We start from the raw sequence: 21,423 nt of genomic DNA, 5'->3' as shown, positions 1-21,423 counted from the left end.
TATCTCAAAGGGACACTAAAGGAAAATACTAAGTCACGCTGAAGTGAGAGATTAGTGCCAGAGAATCTCTAAGGCATCAATATTATCGTGAACAGAGCCTTAATAATTGAGAGATCGAAGTAAATGCAGGACATGATTAGAGACTCCCCCGGCACATTCAAGCACTTACCCGATGACGAAAGCACTGCTCAGTTAAATTCTGTCACTAGTACTCAACTACTCGATGCAAAAAATATCCTCGTATTCTATTATAAGATGAAATAAAATGATACTTGTCCAGTTCCACATCGTGTTTAGAAAAAATAACATATTGAAACTACCGTTGAGAACGACGCGGGTGGTCAAAAGGTTTCGTTTTTACTCGACTATGCGTCACCCACGCTTTCGAGTTTCAGTACTTTCCTGATCGCTTAGCGCTGCGCTGGTTTTGCTGGCTCGAGAAACTCGCACAAACTACAAGTAGCAAAGAATTCAACTTCCATGTAATGTCGCGGGATGCCCGAACGGTATACGCCTCTTGACCAAAAAGCAGCTGCAGCGGCGAATCCGCCGCTCTGTCTTGGCTCGGTGCCGCCGTCTGTCGGGCGCCGTTTTACTCACCGATGGCAGCAAAGGGTGGTGATGGCGTATGCAACGTCACCATTTCTCCGGTTGGGTGGCGGGAGATTTGAATTTCGAAAAGGATATTTGGATCCTTCAGATACAATTTTCCCGTAGACTAACCATTTTCCTGTTACAAAACAGTCGTCACGAGATTTCTGGAAAGGTATTTAAACAGTCCACGTTGACTTGGTATTTGCCTTTAGTGTCCCTTTACCAATCAAATACGGCAAAATAACTTGATTTTTAGAGGCATCTTAGAACAAACGTGCGAAAAAAATCGAAGGACACGGAAGAACCGGTAACAGACTTTGTGTTAAGAAACCTTGGAATACCAGTCTGGGAAGCTGAACCCGCTCACAGAATAGGACAGCGAACAGGGAATAGCGCGCGCCTAATCATTGTGAAACTTCTGAAGTTCAAGGATAAGAATAACGTATAAAAGAATGCCTTCAAACTTAAAGAAGTACAATCGCCTCGTGTTTGGATAGCAGAAGATTTCTCGCCGCGTCTGCATTTCATAGGCAAAGCTCAAACACTTCGCTCGAACAGAGAATGGATGGCTGGATACAAGTTTGTTGTACGTCCGGCAAGGTTTAACGCTACCGGGGCTCAGATCTCCCACGGGGGAACGTCAAAGGCCTGCGTCAACGCCGCCTCACGGGCTTGCTGGACTGCCTACGTCTGGATTCCGAGGTCTTAGCTGTGCAGAGCGGCGGCCCACCTCGACGACAGGGTCTCTGAAGCAACTGCCATCCTTCCTATAACTACACTTCACTCCCACAGCCCGTGGTTGAGTGTTGCTGGTCCTTCCTGGCACAATTTGCACGTGTCCTCCTGCTGTTTATCTGGGAAGGTACTTTTCAGACGGAATGGATTAGGGAAGGTGTTCATCTGGAGCTGTCTCCAGGCGACGGCCTGCCTCCTGTTCAATTTGGGACTCGGCGGTGAGTATATCCTTCTGGCGTTTTGTTATGCACTGGTTATGCCATTGTATGTGGTGAGCCTGTCCTGTGCGAGAAGCGTTGCCCTGTTCGGTGCGGCGGGTCACGTCTCGCGCCGTCCGGTGCGCCGTCTCGTTTAGGTTCGGGATCGCGTCGCCTTCCGTGGTGACGTGCGCGGGGAACCATATGATCCTCGAGCTCGCGGTTTTGGATCGGCCCGCTTTGGCCAGAATGGACAGGCCTTCCTTGGAAATTCTACCTTTGGCGTAATTCTTCACTGCCGTTTGCGAGTCGCTTAGTACGACTTCGCATTCCTGTTCTGTGAGGGCCAGCGCGATCGCTACTTCCTCCACTATTTCCCAGCGTTTGGTGTATACACTGCATGTGATTCGTGAGAATAACCTCAAGAAAAGTTCAAGCTGTTGTTTGATAAACTAATGCTTAACAATAAGGTTTACACGTTTGATCCGTCGACATACCAAATTGCGGCACTTCCCAATGCTGACAAGCCTGAGAAGGTTCAGTGACATAAGAAAGCACGATCCGACACTCTTTTATCCATTATCTCAAACTAGCCGGTTTAACAAGCAGGACAAACTTTGTGCCTTTATTGAATCGTGTTCCGCTGGCATAATACTAGGCACAGATACTTAATCTCCAGATATTGATAATGACGAGCTAACTATAAAACAACTGTTCTGTATTCAGAAAAGATAGGATTGTCTGTCGAGGTGAAGGCATCTTAATCGCTGTCAAGAAGCATCTGCAAGCGCAAATTTTTGAAACGGAGTCATGCCTTGAGGTTTTATGGGTGTCAGTGAGTGAAATTATATCCGTCTGCTGCTTACGCCGTTGGGGTCTGCTATCGACCGCCGACTTAATCAGGCGAATTCACTGAAAACTTAAACAGCTCATTGGACTTTGTGCAAAACAGATTCCCTACGGCATCAATAATCTTTCCCCGGATACTTCAATTACAACGAAATTGATTGGCAGTTGTGCAGACCCAAAAATGGCACAAGGAAGCAAGAATGCGAAAATGTTCTTGATGTGCTCACCTTGTTTATATTACAAGTTGTCACTGCATCCACGCGTGGCCTTGCAATCCTAGACCTCGTACTAACCACACACCCGGAAAATATGAACATATATGCGCCTGGAAGTATAAGTGGCCATAAAGTGCTGCATTGTGAATTTTATGCAGCAAATCAACAAGTTCCTGAGGAAAAAAAATCGTATTTGATCATTCGCGCGCTAACTCCGAAATGATAAACTACAAAATGTCATCCTTTGCGGCAGACTTCTTATGTTCAATCCGTCTGAGCGGAATAGATGAAAACAGGAGAATCGTCCAAAACAAACTTACCTCATTAAAGCGCAAATACATTCCAAAGGTTGTAATCACATCATCTACGCAAACCACGTGGTTTACCACGAACGTCAAACGCTGCATAAACACACCAAAGCGCTTATACTCAAAAGCGAAACTCACGGGATGTTATCAAACTTGGAAACTGTACCGTGAACGCGCACAGCTTTGTCAAAATGAAATTCAAACAGCTAAACATAAGTCCTACAATCACGACATTTCCACTCTTCTCGGAAGCAACCTACGAAAGTTTTGAAAAGTGATTAACCCCAACTACTCTTCACAGACTCCTATATCAATTAATAAGGGCGGACAGTTTCTTCCTCCGGCAGAGGCAGCTGAGGAATTTAACAGTTTTTTTCCTCTCCGTATTTACTGACGAACTACCCATTCCTTCTGAACTGCACTTTACCTGTTTAAGTGCTAAAATGGACGACGTAACCATCACCCCTCAGGGCGTATCAGCAGCTATAGGTCGATTGCTATAGATCGACCGATAGAAGCAGCTATAGATCGATAGATAGAAGATTCCAAACTACAACTTCACCGGTTCCTGATCGCACATGCCCAAAGCTTTTAAAACTAACTCAGCCTTCCATATGCCACATTTTAGCCGCCTTGTTCCAGCAGTCTATAGACTCTAGGCGTGTGCCAGATTACTGGAAAATCACTCACGTTATCCCCGTAGTAAAATCCGGTGACACTTCAACAGCTACGAATTATAGACCTATTTCACTAACATCACTTGCAAACTTCTAGAGCATATCATATCATGAGCAGTTATGAAACACCTAACGAAGCACATTTTTTTCTTCCATAATCAGCATAGTTTTCTAAACGGACGTTCCTGCGAAATGCAGTTGTTCGAATTTATTGCTCATCTCCATAACGCCATACATTGTTTATCAAAAGTACATGCCGTGTTTATAGATTTCAAGAAAGCTTTTGTTAAGGTTCCTCATATTCGCTTATTAAAGAAACTTTCACACCTAAACACAAACACGAAAATTGTCAAGTGGATGGAAAGCTTTTTACCGGCCACTCACATACAGTTTCTGTAAGTCAACCCCCTACCTCAATTAGGACGAGTCAAATATTGGGTGCCTCAGGGAACCGTACTTGACCCGATTTCATTTCTAATATACGTTAACGACCTAAACGCGAACATATGCTCTACAGTACGATTGTTTGCAGACGACTGCGCGATATACAGAGCGGTCACTAATACCTCGGATGTTGACAGGTTCCAGTATGATATAAACAAAATTAATAAATGGTGCGAAATGTGGCAGATGGGAATAAATCTTTTAAAAACAACAGCTATTGTACTTACTATATCAAACACCGCAGTCTAAGGCCATTACACATTATATAACATGCTTATCTAAAGGGTGCCTAATGTAAAATATTTAGGGGATTCATTTGACATCGTATATTTCATGCAATCTCCACATTGATGAGGTGGTTAGCAAACCATCCCGCGCACTCGGCTTTATTAGGTGCAACCTACACTCTGCTAACACCGATACAAAACTGCTAGCTTACACTATATTAGTAAGATCGAAAATAGAGTATGCACATATAATATAGAACCCTCATCAAATATACCTAATCAACAAACAAGAATCGCTTCAAAACAAAGCCGTACCTTCCACTGCAAGGAAGTACTCTCGGCCATTTAGCGTAACGGAAATAAAAACATCGCTCAAATTACCTTGACTTGCAGAGCGCCGGCGTCAGGCACTGCTGTCTTTTAGAGCGCAGCTCTTTGGCGTCCGTTCCTGGGTTTCGCGTCGTCGTCGTCGTCGTCGTCGTCGGCCTCGTAACCAGCTCCGCCCCCCTTTCATCCCCCCAGCGCTAGCAGCGACCGACTGATACCGCTGGATGCCGCTGACGCCGCTAGAGAGTGAAGATAACGTGACTGCATAGAACGCCGTCGCCGCCATGCAGAAAGAGGAGGAAAGGGTCCCCCCCCCCTGGTTCTTAGCGCTGCGGAAGCGAGGGTATCATATTGTTTGTGTCGGCATCGGCGGCGTTGTCCCTGAAACCAACTCCGCAGCTGGGGTTGACTCACTATCGGCGTCAGCGGCATCAGTCAGTCGCTGCTATCTCTTCCCTCCTCCCTTTATCGTGTTGTCCGCTTGCTGCACGCGCTTCTGCCCCCATCGTTTGCCGCTGGGTGTACACGCCGCCCCCTTCCCACCTCTTCCTGCGAGTTTCCGGTTGTCAAAGCGCCGGCTCGAACTTTGAAGTTGGCGAATTGTGCGCCGCAAAGTTGCCCAACGGCTTGCTGGTAGTAGCTGCCTACTTCGCCCCTACCGCACTCACGAAAGACGTCGTGCACCTCCTGCAGCTCGCATTAACCGTCCATCGATCCACACCGATGTTAGTAGTGGGGGACTTTAATGTTGACATAAAGACAAACAGCAATTTCCTAACACTTATGCGGGAGAACATCCCGTTCCTCTCGCTCGTAACGCGTCCCACGGCTGTGACAACCTCGCGAGGCACTTGTATAGATCTCGTCTTTGAGAATCAAGCATTGGTGTACCAAGTCGAACATATATCAGTATATTTCTCCGACCACAAAGCTTCCTTCATGACTGTCAAGAACTGTTAGTGGAGTCTTTGTTAAAGGAATACGTGTGAAAAATAAAAAAAAATTCTGTGATAGCGCATACATGTGTTGCTCGATTTCTTTGCCTCAATCTATCGAAAAGGTGAAACAGCTTATTTGCTGCGCTCAAATTTCGCATTAGGAAGTAACGTAATCGTCGGTAATTTTTTTTCCAACAGCTTTATGACAGTCATTTGCCTTTCGCCACCCGCTACATCAAGCCGGCTTATCGTGTTTTTCCTCGACCAGACCATTCCTTTGAAGTGCAGCCTATATATGCGCAATACAACCATTTCTACAGCGAAGCTGTATACCTCTGGCGCTCAAGAAAATTTTCATGTCGTTGTGGTAAGCAAAAAACTCCCTATACGTGGGCCGATTCCGAAGATAGTGCAATGCCGAGGAGGAGGAGGAGGAGGAGGAGGAGGAGGAGGAGGAACTTTATTATTGGAGAAACCGTTGCGCGGTTTATTACTGGGTGGTTCCCTCTGACAGGGCTCCACTGGCGATCGCGGCTCGCCGGGCCTCGTCGAGGGTCGCCAGTTGGCTTCCCAGGTCCAGTTCGGAGAGTCTCACCTCCCAAGACCACGTAGTGAGTGTGTGTGTTGTGACTCGCGGCGAAATTGCGTCGCCCGGACGGTCGGTGCATTCGTGTGTTATGTGCGCGAGTGTCGCTGTCTGGTTGCTACACCAGGGACATGTTCGGAACGTATAACTGTCTGGGTAGATTGCGTGTAGACGAGACAAGTGTGGGTATGTGTTAGTTTGCAGGCGACGCCAGTCCCTAGCCTGGAGCTTATTGAGAGCTTTGTGTGGGGGAGTGTATTGCGTTCTTCCGAGCCGTTGGTCCTGTAGTATTTGTTGACCTGTCGTTAATAACTCGTGGGTCGCTCGTCGGTTTGTCGGGGGCTGAAGAACGGTGTGGTCTGCCGCTCGGCTAGTGAGACCTCGAGCTTCGCAGTCCGCCTCTTCGTTGCCCCGCAGGCCTTCGTGCCCGGGGCACCAGACGATACCGTGGGTACATTGTAGTGTGCGGCCCAGGATTCGAATGGCTTGTATACGGAGTGTTCCATTCAGGTATAAACGACAAGCCGCTTGTGAGTCAGTAAGGACACGGGCGGACCTTCCATTGCTCTCAGCGTCGCGAAGTGCGAGAGCGATTGCTGCTGCTTCTGCTGCTGCGCTGCATGTGGCGCGGATGGAGGCTGAGGCTACCAGGTTCCCCTGAGCCGACCCGAGGCAGAGTTGAAGCAGGCGTTAAGCACTGCCCATACGTGGGCCGATCCCGAGGGTAGCGCAATGTCAGCCCGACCCGCGGCAGAGGTAAAGCAGGCGTTTAGCACTCCCCATACGTAGGCCAATCCCGAAGTTAGCTCAATGCTGAGCAGAGCCGCCGCGGAGGAGAAGCCGACATTAAGCACTCCCCATACGCGGGCATGTTCTCGAAGGTTGTGCAACGCCGGCCCGACCCGCGGCGGAGGTGAAGCAGGCGTTAAGCATTCCCCATATGTGGGCCGATCCCGAAGGTAGTTTAATGTCGGGCCGACCCGCGGTGGAAGTGAGACAGGTGTTAAGCACTACCCATACGCGGGCTGATCCCGAAGCTGGTGCAATGCTGGGCCGACCGACGGCGGAGGTGAAGCAGGCGATAAGCATTCTCCATACGTGGCCTGATCCCGAAGATTGTGCAATGCCGAACGGCACGCGGCGGAGGTGAAGCAGGCATTAAGTACTCCCCATACGTGGCCCTACTCCGAAGACAGTGCAACGCCGGCCCGACCCGCGGCGGAGGTGAAGCAGGCGATAAGCATTCTCCATACGTGGCCTGATCCCGAAGATTGTGCAGTGCCGAACGGCACGCGGCGGAGGTGAAGCAGGCATTAAGCACTCCCCATACGTGGCCCTATTCCGAAGACAGTGCAACGCCGGCCCGACCCGCGGCGGAGGTGAAGCAGGCGATAAGCATTCTCCATACGTGGCCTGATCCCGAAGATTGTGCAGTGCCGAACGGCACGCGGCGGAGGTGAAGCAGGCATTAAGCACTCCCCATACGTGGCCCTATTCCGAAGACAGTGCAACGCCGGCCCGACCCGCGGCGGAGGTGAAGCAGGCGATAAGCATTCTCCATACGTGGCCTGATCCCGAAGATTGTGCAGTGCCGAACGGCACGCGGCGGAGGTGAAGCAGGCATTAAGCACTCCCCATACGTGGCCCTACTCCGAAGACAGTGCAACGCCGGCCCGACCCGCGGCGGAGGTGAAGCAGGCGATAAGCATTCTCCATACGTGGCCTGATCCCGAAGATTGTGCAGTGCCGAACGGCACGCGGCGGAGGTGAAGCAGGCATTAAGTACTCCCCATACGTGGCCCTACTCCGAAGACAGTGCAACGCCGGCCCGACCCGCGGCGGAGGTGAAGCAGGCGATAAGCATTCTCCATACGTGGCCTGATCCCGAAGATTGTGCAGTGCCGAACGGCACGCGGCGGAGGTGAAGCAGGCATTAAGCACTCCCCATACGTGGCCCTATTCCGAAGACAGTGCAACGCCGGCCCGACCCGCGGCGGAGGTGAAGCAGGCGATAAGCATTCTCCATACGTGGCCTGATCCTGAAGATTGTGCAATGCCGAACGGCACGCAGCGGAGGTAAAGCAGGCATTAAGCACTCCCCATACGTGGCCCTATTCCGAAGACAGTGCAACGCCGGCCCGACCCGCGGCGGAGGTGAAGCAGACGTCAAGCATTCTCCATACGTGGCCTGATCCCGAAGATTGTGCAATGCCGAACGGCACGCGGCGGAGGTGAAGCAGGCATTAAGCACTCCCCATACGTGGCCCTATTCCGAAGACAGTGCAACGCCGGCCCGACCCGCGGCGGAGGTGAAGCAGACGTCAAGCATTCTCCATACGTGGCCTGATCCCGAAGATTGTGCAATGCCGAACGGCACGCGGCGGAGGTGAAGCAGGCATTAAGCACTCCCCATACGTGGCCCTATTCCGAAGACAGTGCAACGCCGGCCCGACCCGCGGCGGAGGTGAAGCAGACGTCAAGCATTCTCCATACGTGGCCTGATCCCGAAGATTGTGCAATGCCGAACGGCACGCGGCGGAGGTGAAGCAGGCATTAAGCACTCCCCATACGTGGCCCTATTCCGAAGACAGTGCAACGCCGGCCCGACCCGCGGCGGAGGTGAAGCAGACGTCAAGCATTCTCCATACGTGGCCTGATCCCGAAGATTGTGCAATGCCGAACGGCACGCGGCGGAGGTGAAGCAGGCATTAAGCACTCCCCATACGTGGCCCTATTCCGAAGACAGTGCAACGCCGGCCCGACCCGCGGCGGAGGTGAAGCAGACGTCAAGCATTCTCCATACGTGGCCTGATCCCGAAGATTGTGCAGTGCCGAACGGCACGCGGCGGAGGTGAAGCAGGCATTAAGCACTCCCCATACGTGGCCCTATTCCGAAGACAGTGCAACGCCGGCCCGACCCGCGGCGGAGGTGAAGCAGACGTCAAGCATTCTCCATACGTGGCCTGATCCCGAAGATTGTGCAATGCCGAACGGCACGCGGCGGAGGTGAAGCAGGCATTAAGCACTCCCCATACGTGGCCCTATTCCGAAGACAGTGCAACGCCGGCCTGACCCGCGGCGGAGGTGAAGCAGACGTCAAGCATTCTCCATATGTGGGCCGATCCCGAAGATAGTGCAGTGCCGAACGGCACGCGGCGGAGGTGAAGCAGGCATTAAGCACTCCCCATACGTGGCCCTATTCCGAAGACAGTGCAACGCCGGCCCGACCCGCGGCGGAGGTGAAGCAGGCGATAAGCATTCTCCATACGTGGCCTGATCCCGAAGATTGTGCAGTGCCGAACGGCACGCGGCGGAGGTGAAGCAGGCATTAAGCACTCCCCATACGTGGCCCTATTCCGAAGACAGTGCAACGCCGGCCCGACCCGCGGCGGAGGTGAAGCAGACGTCAAGCATTCTCCATACGTGGCCTGATCCCGAAGATTGTGCAATGCCGAACGGCACGCGGCGGAGGTGAAGCAGGCATTAAGCACTCCCCATACGTGGCCCTATTCCGAAGACAGTGCAACGCCGGCCCGACCCGCGGCGGAGGTGAAGCAGACGTCAAGCATTCTCCATACGTGGCCTGATCCCGAAGATTGTGCAATGCCGAACGGCACGCGGCGGAGGTGAAGCAGGCATTAAGCACTCCCCATACGTGGCCCTATTCCGAAGACAGTGCAACGCCGGCCCGACCCGCGGCGGAGGTGAAGCAGGCGATAAGCATTCTCCATACGTGGCCTGATCCCGAAGATTGTGCAGTGCCGAACGGCACGCGGCGGAGGTGAAGCAGGCATTAAGCACTCCCCATACGTGGCCCTATTCCGAAGACAGTGCAACGCCGGCCCGACCCGCGGCGGAGGTGAAGCAGGCGATAAGCATTCTCCATACGTGGCCTGATCCCGAAGATTGTGCAGTGCCGAACGGCACGCGGCGGAGGTGAAGCAGGCATTAAGCACTCCCCATACGTGGCCCTATTCCGAAGACAGTGCAACGCCGGCCCGACCCGCGGCGGAGGTGAAGCAGACGTCAAGCATTCTCCATACGTGGCCTGATCCCGAAGATTGTGCAATGCCGAACGGCACGCGGCGGAGGTGAAGCAGGCATTAAGCACTCCCCATACGTGGCCCTATTCCGAAGACAGTGCAACGCCGGCCTGACCCGCGGCGGAGGTGAAGCAGACGTCAAGCATTCTCCATATGTGGGCCGATCCCGAAGATAGTGCAATGCCGGGCCGAGCCAAGGCGGAGGTGCAGTACGCCATTAAGGGGCCCACATACACAGCGCCGCTTGTGATCCTTCTTCACAAAGTGGAAGGGCCCTGATATATTTTTTTTACTCGCCACTTGTTGTCGCTGGCAAACACTGGAATGAGCTTTCAGCAGATGTTGCATGTCTTACCAATTATGATAAATTTGTTAGCCACTTAAAGAGCCCATTCTTAGGAACATTATTGATTTTGTTTCCTACTTCTATCACTTTCAGATTCAGTTCACTTGTGTCATGCTACTGTCTTATTTTTGGTTCCTGCAGTTTTAAACCGCAGATCCCCTCTTCGGTTCCGGGCACTCAGTTCCGAGTACCTGGAAACTGCAGGCCCTCTTAGAGGTTACTTGGACATTGTCATTCTCGCTCTGTTGTTTGACATTCACGTTTGCACCATTGTGCATTTGCTAATAATTTTGTTCGCTGTAGTATGTACTAGATTCATTGTCTGGTATCGCGCTTACTCTTCCTCTTCCCGTTTTGTTTTTGTTTGTTCGCATCACGTAGTTATATTCAGTGAGTTGCAATGCTTCTTCGTTTTGTTATTATTTCCCCCCTATATAATGCCCACTCTGAGCCTTTAGGGTAACTGAATAAACAAATAAATTATGAAAATGTATTTGATTTAGTACAGATACCACCAGTCATTGATGCAATGCGTAATCAGTACAGGAGGCATACGTGAATATCTTGGGAAACATCTACAAAGATTCCACAGTTACCTTCGTTCTCCACAAAAAAGTAGAAAATAACGTATCAAGAAAGGATTCAGGCAAGGAGACACAACCTCACCAATGCATGCTCAGAAGTATACAACCTATTAGACTGGGAAGGTTTAGGAGTGAGTAAAAACGGCAATTATCGCAACAATCTTCAGTTTGCAGATAACATTGTCATCTACAATAACACCGGGGTCGAATTGCAACAAATGATCGAGGATCTTAACCAAAAAGAATGTAAAATATCTAGAGATTCCACAGCTACTTTAATTCTCCCCAAGTAGGAAGATACCTATAAAGAAAGGGGTCAGACAAGGAGACAGAATCTTTCCAATGCATTTCACTGCGTGCTTGGAAGAAGTATTCAAGCTATTAAACTGGGAAGGCTTAGGAGTGAGAATCAACGGCGAATATCTCAGCAACCTTCGGTTTGCAGACACAGTGTAAGAGTGGAATTGAACATTAATATGCAGAAGACAAAAGTAGTGATCACTAGCTGGGCAAGGAAACAAGAATTCTTGATCGCTACTGAGCGTCTAGAGCTGGTGCAGGAGTTCGTTTATCTAGGACAGTTACTCACAGGGGACCTTGATCAAGAGAAGGAAATTTACAGAAGAATAAAAATTTGTTGGAGTTCATAAGGCAGGCATTACCAAACCGTGAATGGAAGTTTTACGGTGTCGTTGAAAAGAAAAGTACAATCATTGCATTCAACCGGTGCTAACATGTTGGGCAGAAATTTCGAGGTTAACAAAGAATCTCGAGAACAAGTCAAAGACCGCGCAAGGAGCAATGGAACGAAAAAGGCTAGGCGTAACGTTAAGAGACAGGAAGAAAGTGGTGCGGATTAGAGAGCAAACAGGGATAGCCGATATACTAATTACCATTAAGAGAAAGAAATTAAGCTGGGCAGGCCGTGCAATGGGTAGGGTAGATAACCGGTGAACCATTAGAGTTACAGAATGGGTGCCAAGCGAAGGGAAATGTAGTAGAGGACGACAGAAAATTACGGAAGGGGATGAAATTAGGAATTTTGCAGGCACAAACTGGAATCAGCTAGCGCAAGACAGGTGTAACTGGATTTCGCTGGAAGAAGCTTGCGTACTGCAGTGGACACAAAATCGACTGCTGCCGCTGCTGCCGCCGCCGCCGCCGCCGCTGCTGCTGCTGCTGCTGATGATGATGATGGTAACAAGCAACCGAGTTTCTATACACACCGTACTATCCAGTCAAACGACCTGTAGGCAGACCAAACGTGAAGCATCCTACGCGCTGACATATTGGCTTTGGTGTCGCAGTGCTAAGCAAGAGGGCGCGGGATGATTTTCCGGCTGCGGCGACCGCATTTCGATGGCCGATTAGACGGATTCAGGAGTTCGAATCTGTCCCAATTATGTTATTTTGTTGTTCTTCTTTTTACTCCCGCTCTTTTTTCCATTTCCTTGTTGATTACTTTTCCATGCGCACCTTTCACGCTATTTAGTGCGCGGGTCGCGTTTGCAAGGCCGAGATGGCGTCCAACTTAGAAGCCCGTTCGCTTTTCACCGGCCCTACAAAACGACCTGCCTAACGTCACGGGCGTCACGGGCACTGTTTCCTCTGCATCTGTATATTTGTTCATTCACCCCTTTCATGTTTCTTATTTTCCATAGACTCCATTGCTCTTCTCATATGCCGACACTTGGTCGGTTTTTAAATTCTAAAACTTGTACAGCGCAACGTATAAACGAAGAACTGTTCTTTCATCTGGCCGGCTCGGCATGTTTCTTCCTTTCCATGTTGCGCTGTTCCAGTTTTAGAATGCAATACCAACTTGCCCAATCCTCAACCGGTTCGTTTTTACCGTTGTTTGTTGGGACACAGCCGTCTGATCGGCTGATAAATCGCAATCTGGTGGCCTTTTTTTTTATAACCATGTTTCTCCAGATGCTTTCAGGCATCCTTCTGTCACTCTGAGATCAACCAGGGGCTAACTGTGTTAGGATGTTAGGATCACGGTTCACGGCGTCCACATTTCCCACACCACGGGCACCTGAGAGCAGTCGTATCATTCTCCGTGTCATCCACATATTTGGAACACATATTCATTAAATAAAGATGCATATCGCTGAATAAATGAATATCGCTGACCAGGCCATAGGACCCCTGGAGTTACCGTGCCCATCCTTTAATTTTCCAATAGTTGCTTTTCTGATTAAAGAAGCACTTTGGGCAGTACTTGACAACCCCATCTATTTTATTTTCAAGTGGCCTACGCCCATAATTGCTTTCTGTAGGAGCGGGCTTTTCCTTCCATTTGTTTAGCTTGTTTTATGCGCAAAAGGCAACGAGAACTTGAAATGAAAATGGAGCGAAATGCAATAACACTCGCGTGCCATGCATCGGGTGGACGTTAAAGAGCCCCAGGTGGTCAAAGTTAATCCGCAGACGCCAACTACGCCGTGTTTCATGATCCTGTATCGTGGTTTTGGCACGTAATACCAGAGAATTTAACTCAATTTTAACATGAAGCCGAGTCAGATTCTGTGGTTACCCGGCACTGAACTCAGTTATAAATATTCATGGTTGAAAATTCGTACACCCACAAAGTTGCAAATTTTCCATGAGAAAATAATCGTGAAAAGCGCAACGCGTGTTTTATCGTCACTTAGCATTCATGACACAAAAGTACCACGCACGCCCATCTAAAAGAAGCACACACGATTGTTGACAATAGGGAGTTTTAGTGTTGGGGACGCAAGCGGCTTGCGTACGCAAGAACTAGGGGCGACGCTACTGCGCATGCGCAGACCATGACGTAGGGGTCTGCGCATGCGCAGTAGCGTGGCCCCTAGCTCTTGCGTACGCAAGCCGGTTGCGTCCCCTAAACTAAAACTCTCTAATAATTGCTGCGTGGCAATGCTGCATGCATCCGACAAGGTGCGCGATGCTTTCAGGGCTTCCACAGGCCTCCGCACCCAAACAAAGATCAATCAGCCCGTGAGCAAGGCCACATCGCAGTTGGTTTTGCAGCCCGGCAGCCAGAGCTATAGCCTCTGTATACTGTTTTGGCATAGACGTAAAGGGCACTGTCGGACTTCGTTCAACTATGGTGGTCAAGAACGACGTCATTGAAAGTCAAGCCCGCACGTTCTATATTTCTGTGTGCGCCCACCTGCAGTCCTGGACGCTTCTCCGAGTGTGGTCGTCGTGCTCGTCATCGTCGCCGTCAGCCAGCAGGGCAGGGTCGCAGGGCACCTTGCCCAGGCGGCGCACACGCAGTATCATGCGCGGTGCGTGCTGGAGCACGTCGGCAGCCTCGTCGTGCGTCAGCTCACTCAGGTCGTGCTCATTCACCGACAGGATCTCGTCCCCCACCTGCGCCGCAGTGGCGAGTGGCGCATGAGAAACGCAGTTGATTCTCTCTCTCCCTGCTCAGCTAGTTTGCCCGCCGCTCTGAAATGGAAAAGCTAGGGCGCAACATGCGGCAACCAGGCGATCGAGAAATTCTACACAAGCGATTCTAGTCGGTCAATGCTTCCCCGATTGACACATTTACGCGCATAAGGACGCGCACACACACGTACGCACACCTAGTGCACGCACGTACACACACAGGCGCACGCACGCCGTGCATACACACGCAGGCACGCACACACACACTTACACACACACACGCACACACACGCGCGCGCGCGCGCACACACGCACACACACACACACACACACACAAACACACACACGTACATACTCGCACGCGCGCGCACACACACACACGTATACATACGTACGCACGCGCGCACGCACAGAGAGAGAGAGAGAGGGAGTGAGACTCGCGCACTCTTATATTATGATCAATACTAATTTAACGTTGTTCCTTGCAGGGCCTCAGTAGGCGAGATATCTCTGGAGATGGAGCGTGGCTTCAGGCGACGCTAAGCTTGAATCGTTTAATACACTAAAGTCATGCCGGAGTATGCAGCCTTATCGCAGTTCGGAGCCTTTGGAAAGCATGCCTAATGCCCTTGGGCTCTATTCTCGACACGCATGGCGGCTGCACGGCCGCCATTAACCGCCATGTTGGCTCTCTGATTGGCTGTCGAGAGCTCACGTGTCTTGAAATCTGTGCTGGGAAAGGGAAGTATTACAAAAATTTAATTTTGCATTTTCATCAAGAGAGAGAGGTCGAAAAGGACGCATAGAAAGGCAGATAAGTTAACCAGAGGCAGTTCCAGTTGGCTACCCTGCACGGTGGCAAAGGTGAAGGGGGATAAAAAGAGAAAGAGAGCGGAATGGATAGATAGAGAGAAACAGAGACGAGCACGAACAAAGCACGTACACTGCAGAGCGGTAGGGGGCGGCGTTCTTACATTCTATCGAGAAGCCCCGCAGATTGTAGGAACCTTAATAACGCGAGTAATGCCTTTAGCGCCGATGTTCTGTGACAGTATTGACCTAAAGCTTTGAGTTCTGATGGTGGACGATTGTCCAACTGCTCCAGTACTCTGCACAACGCTTTCCTCTCGGCACTATATCGCGGGCAGACACAGATGATATGTACAAGCGTCTCATCGTTTTTGCATGCGGCGCATGCAGGTGGGGTTGTTTGCCATTCAAATAAGGAAAGCATACGAGTTCGTAAATGCAACGCCTAGCCACAGATGGTCTGTTACAACATCGTCTGTTCGCGTCGTGGTAACCCAGCCGGTAGGTGCATCGTATGTCCGGAGGCAACGAACGCAAACTACACATGATGAAAGCGTTCGAGTACCGCAGAGGCAAAGCACGTTCACGGGACATCAGTCGCAGCCCAGCCGCAGCGCCTGTTCGCGAAAGCGGAATCAAGACACGTTGACCACTTTTATGTGCAGATCAGGCGGCTTCGTCGGCGTGGTCATTCCCGCTGATGGTGCCATGTCCTGGAAGCCATCGAAAGATTAGGTTGTGTCCCTTCTTATGGCTGCGATGATACATGTGTCGAATTTCTGAGGCCAGTTATTCATTGGGTCCGCAGCGTGTTGCGCTTTGTATGCACTGACGGGCTGCCTTGGAGTCACTAAAGACTGTCCATTGTTGCGGTGGTTCCTGATTAATGAAATTAAGTGCAGCATGGAGTGGCGCAAGTTCAGCACCCGTCGATGTGGTTGCACATGGAGCTTTTAATTTGATTTCTTCAGATTTTGCCGGAATGATGACTGCAGCAGCTGAGCTATTGAGTTTTACCGAACCATCTGTGTAGACGTGTTGCCGGAATTTGTGCACGTTGTGAATGTGTTCCAAAGTTTCGTGTTTCAAAGCTTGCGATGGCGTTCCAGCTATCTTTCTTATTCCTGGAATTGTCAATTGCATTTGCGGCCAGTGCAGACACCACAATGGGTCTGATAATCGTGCAGCAGGCGTAAATTCCGATGGCAAGTAGGACTGATGTCTTACAACACTTTTGGCAAAAGTTGAATGTGGCCTCTTTGCTGGCAAGCAAGCAAGATGGTGTGAGGGAATCCGAGTCAGGTGTCGGATGTGTGCTCTCAGTACATCTGTATCTATAAAGACTGTCAAACGAATGTCTCCGACAATGGCCACTGTCGCAATCGATGACGTAGTTTTGGGGAGACCGAGACAAGTTCTCAGTGCTTATGCTTACACACTCTGAAGTTTGCGGATATTTGTAGCGCAAGTATTTCCTCGTAAAGGTAAGCTGTACCACAGGAAGCCCAAAACAATGCTTTATATAGCTGCAACATTGATGGAACTGTTGTGCACCAGCACTTGCTGCCGAGAAATGCAAGAAGGTCCACGATGGCGGCCAAACGCTTTGTCATGTAGGAGACGTGAGGGCTCCAAGACAAGTCCCTATCAATGATGACGCCAAGAAAGCGGTGCGTTCGTCTGTATCGTACAGTTTGGTCATTAATCCGCAAAGCATACGGGGCCATCGCTTTGCGAGTAAAAGCAACGAGTGCAGATTTCTCAGGGGAAAGCTCCAGGCCTTTCCTTCTTAGATATGTTGACAGGGCCGTGGAAGCCTTCTGAAGTCGTGCACGGACTTGTACACGTGTCACTCCTGAAGCCCATATGCAAATGTCGTCTGCATATACAGAGAGCTGAACGGTTTGCGGTAATGAATCGCCAAGACCAACGAGCACCAGGTTGAACAGGGTCGGGCTGAGTGTTCCGCCTTGCGGTACACCACGACTGGCATAGGGTTTGACGGCGTTTGACGGCGTCGGTCCATCTTCAGTCAAAATAAAAAAAGATCTTCCATTCAAATAGCTGCGTATCAAGCGAAAGGCATGTACACCAATGGCTACAGCTTCTGAGGCGCCCAGAATCGCATGATGATGGACATTGTCGTACGCGCCTTTAACATCAAGGAATAACGCCACAGTGATTCGCTTCAGATGTTTCTGGTGCTGTACATATGTTATAAGGTCAATAACGCTATCTATTGAGGAGCGTCCGCGTCGAAAGGCAGCCATTAGCTCTGGATAAATGTTGTAAAATTCCAAGTACCATTCTGACCGTGTAAGGATTATTCTCTCCATTACCTTGCTGACAAAGCTGGTCATTCCTATCGGATGGTAAGATGACAATTTTAGTGGAGACTTGCCAGGCTTGAGGAGTGGAACAAGGCGACTGGATTTCCGCGAGGTAGGGACCAGACCGTCACGAACTGATGCGTTGTACAGACCAAGAAGTTCATATCTGGCCTCTTTACCAAGGTTTGCAAGCGCAGAGAATGAGATGTCATCGGGTCTTGGTGACGAAGATCGCCTGCACTTAGCGAGTGCGGCCTCCAGTTCTTCCATGGAAAAAGAAACGTCCACACAAGGGTCTCGAGAGCCGGAAACAACAATAGGAATAGGTGTGCAAGGTTGTAACGCCAGGCCCGCGATCCTTGCCCAGCAATCTTCTGCTACGCCGACTTCTCGGCGTCCTTGATGGAGGGCTAGAGATTTAAATGGGCGGCGCTGTTGAGGAGGTGTTCGAAGTCCGCAGACTGTTCTCCAGACAACTGACAGAGGTTTACGCGGATCGAGAAACGCACAAAAGGATTTCCAGCGTTGATTATGCAGCACAGCAAGACGACGTTGAATTTTCTTTTGAATGCGTCTGGCCTATTTATGGTCGTAAACCGATTAAGTCTGTCTGAACCGTCGCTCCGCTCGCCGGCGGATTTCGCGGAGGCTCTGTATTTCCGCATCAAAATCTGTGTATGTCTCCAATGGCCGAAATGAACGCATAGCATCCTGCATAGCCTTGGCGATCTGAATTTCCTCCATAAATGATTTAAACACGGGCCAATGTATTGGTTGTTTAAAATTAGATGGGACGGATTTGGTTAGGCCTTTAATCTTCAGGTAGGTAGGAAAGTGGCCGCTTCGGTGAGTTTCTATATCTGCGAACCAAGGGATGCGGCGAGTGAGGCATTGCGAGTCAAAAGCGAAGTCTAAACTACTGTACGTCAGCCGCGCAGAAACATGGAAGTGCCGTCGTTTAGAAAGCAAAGTTCGTGGTCACAGGCAAAGAAAACGAGGTTTCTTCCTTTGGAATTTACGTTGACGCTTCTCCAAAGTGAATGATGTGCGTTAATGTCCCCAGCAACAATCCATGGACCAGGTGTCACCTTTATAATGCCACTCAGCCTCTGTATGTCGAAACGACTTGATGGAGAAAGGTAAGCGCCCACTAGAGTAAATGAAAGTTTGCGCTTTTTCACGGTCAAACAGACATACTGATTACCGTTATGTGACAGCACTGGATGAACAATGTAAGTCAGTTCACACCGTATGTAGATGGTCACCTTGCTAATTTCATTACAACTCGATGACACATAAGGTACATAGCCTGAGATACGGAAGGGTTTCTGTAGGTTCGGTTCACATACGGCAATAATAGGGAAGTGATTGGTGAAAACGTAATGTCGAAAATCAGCAATACGGGATTTCAGTCCATGGGAATTCCATTGGATAATAGACGATTCCTTGACTTGTCTGAAGAACAGCTGACGCGGTAGAGCCATTGTGCTTGCTATTCGAGGCTCGCAAGAACCGGATCCTGACCGTCCAGCACTTGCAGTGCACTCCGAGCAGTTGGCGTCTGCATGTCATTTATCAACACGCGAATGACTTTCATTAGAGACTTGGTTATAGCGATTACTTGCTTGTCTTGTCCTCGCACGCGGTCTGCGCTGTTATTGGTGCGTTGGCAGTTCACCGTCAATCTTTGTTCTGCTGGAGAACTTAATGCTGGAAGGTACAGGCCAGGCGTTTGCAGAATATGTATACAATGCGTCACCAGACGTCATGTTGCTAGTGTGGGTGAGCGTCTAGGGAGCACCAGCTGTTGGAAGTAGCACCATTCTTACGACGGTCTCAGTATTTTTAGTAGACGAAGATCGTCTGCGGCGGGCACGACGCCGTCGCACTTTGGCGGCGGCTTCTTTGTGCGTTGAGTTGTCGCTCACCATTTGTTTTAGGAATTTCAGCTCTATCTTGTGTCTCGGGCAGTCTTTCGACGATGCTTCCAGAGCAATTCTCATACTTGAAATCAGTCGCACGCCAAGCATCACCGTTGTGCTGCTCAGAGCATTTTGGGCACATGGTCGAATTTTTGCAAATGCCACTGACATGCCCTATCTTCAAACAATTACGGCACTGAAGTGGTCGTGAAACGAACGGTCGCACTGGGGCCCTATAACGTAAAACTATTCCAATATGTTTCTATTCCAATCTCCTGACGTCTAATTTGCGTAACCACCGACGCAAGCAGCGGGCGGTCACCCGCAGGGTTGTCTGAACAGACTAATCAAGCGCTCTCCTCGTTCATAGGAGGTCACTTTTGTTTGCTTGAAAAACGAATAACATTGCCTACACTGAGCAGCTTGTCGTATCTAATTGGCTGACAAGAGGCGAGGAGAACGCTCAAGTGGAGAGGGATTCACTGGGGCAGAGCCAGTGCACTCAAAAACGATAAACGGATGAAGAGGGTGGTGCCGGCGTCTGCGATCGGTCGGCTTTCCCTTACTTAGCTTGTGGTGGCTGGTCGAAAATAACGGTGGCAAGCAACGGGAGCTTAAGAATGACGCTAAAACTGACCCTGAGCAAAGAAGAGTTGGCAGAATGAGGTGGTAAACGTGCCGAAAGGGTTCAAAAACCTTACAGGGCCATGCAAAAAGCTTAATTATACGCAATTACACCCATGCTCTCCGGCAGGTGCGAGTAGCCAGCGTCTCAACGATAGCGACAGCCATCTTTCATTCCTTTCAGAACGGGGCAGCCTGCGGCTATTCCGAAGAAAATTCAGTTTTGTTCGGCATATTAAAGCGTCTTTATCGCGTACGCATCACTTTGACGCGATGAGTTTGTGCGGTTTTCTGACGTCGCGTGACAGGAAGGTGAAGTGGGTGCAGCCCGAAATCTTTTTACCAATAGCCGAGGGCTAATGGCGAATAGGGGTCGAATCAGAAATAACTGTTTTTCTTTTTTCTGTTAAATCATGCATAATCAGTTTGTACACATCATATCAGATGGGGAGGTATTGCGGTTTTCGTGACGTCGCGTGACAGACAGGTGAAGTGGGCGTGGTCGAAAAAAAGTTTTTTGACCAATCGTGGAGGGCTGATAGCAGAATTGGAATAGTTTTACGTTATAGCGCCCCTGGATGACGAAAAAATCAAACTTTCACGTGTGACGGCAAGCTTCCTCCTTTGAAGGTTATCCTCACACAACGTGATTATCCAAAGCGACTGATTTCAATAATAGTGACATCTGCTGTGACCGGTTTAGCCAATAAAGGCAGACCGTTGTCGTTGATTGACTCATCGACATCATAAATCACACCTGATGAAGTATCGATGTCCTGTGGTATTATGGTGCGAACATTATTCTATCCCAGCACTTGGCTGTCTCAAGCTATCCAGCGCTGCTCTGCCCCTGACATTGGCCGCGAGAATGTTCTTACGGGTGTTGATTCTCACATCCGTAATCTCATTAGGAACAAGAGCCTCCAGTGTGACAGATATGTCTTACCTGTTTAACCAATTCAGGTCGTCGGTCGGCGTCTCAGGCAAGAAGAGTAGGGTATGAGCCGTGTCATTCTTCTTTGCCAGCTCCGTCATCCTTGTTGAAGACGATGAAGCAGGGACGATTTTCCTGTTTCCATTTTGCCTCACAACTGTCAAGTTGTCACCGTCATCCGATAGATCCTCGTCTGAAGCAGAGTAGTACAGCATGGTATCCTCGCTACCTGTGTCGCTCATGTGGTGGTTTCGCTTCCTAGGAGCGCTTGACGCTGTGACGTGTGTCTCCTCCGGACGTCTAGCGGACTCCTCTTCCATCGCCTAAGGTCTCAGGAACGGCGTCTCGC

The 21,423-nt window shown here is 50.0% G+C and overlaps 1 protein-coding gene across 1 annotated transcript in view; it reads right to left on the bottom strand.

The window, feature by feature from the left end:
* Positions 1-21,423, bottom strand: part of LOC135905862 (whirlin-like) — a 639,865-nt gene that overhangs the window by 385,431 nt on the left and 233,011 nt on the right. Inside the window, exon 6 of the mRNA XM_065436976.2 lies at positions 14,234-14,436. Within this exon, the coding sequence (XP_065293048.2) occupies positions 14,234-14,436 (203 nt within the window). The remainder of the gene's footprint in view (positions 1-14,233; positions 14,437-21,423) is intronic.

Source organism: Dermacentor albipictus, unplaced genomic scaffold, assembly GCF_038994185.2.
Source record: "Dermacentor albipictus isolate Rhodes 1998 colony unplaced genomic scaffold, USDA_Dalb.pri_finalv2 scaffold_14, whole genome shotgun sequence".
Classification (NCBI taxonomy): Eukaryota; Metazoa; Arthropoda; class Arachnida; order Ixodida; family Ixodidae; genus Dermacentor; species Dermacentor albipictus.
This window is presented reverse-complemented; position numbering and strand designations above follow the sequence as displayed.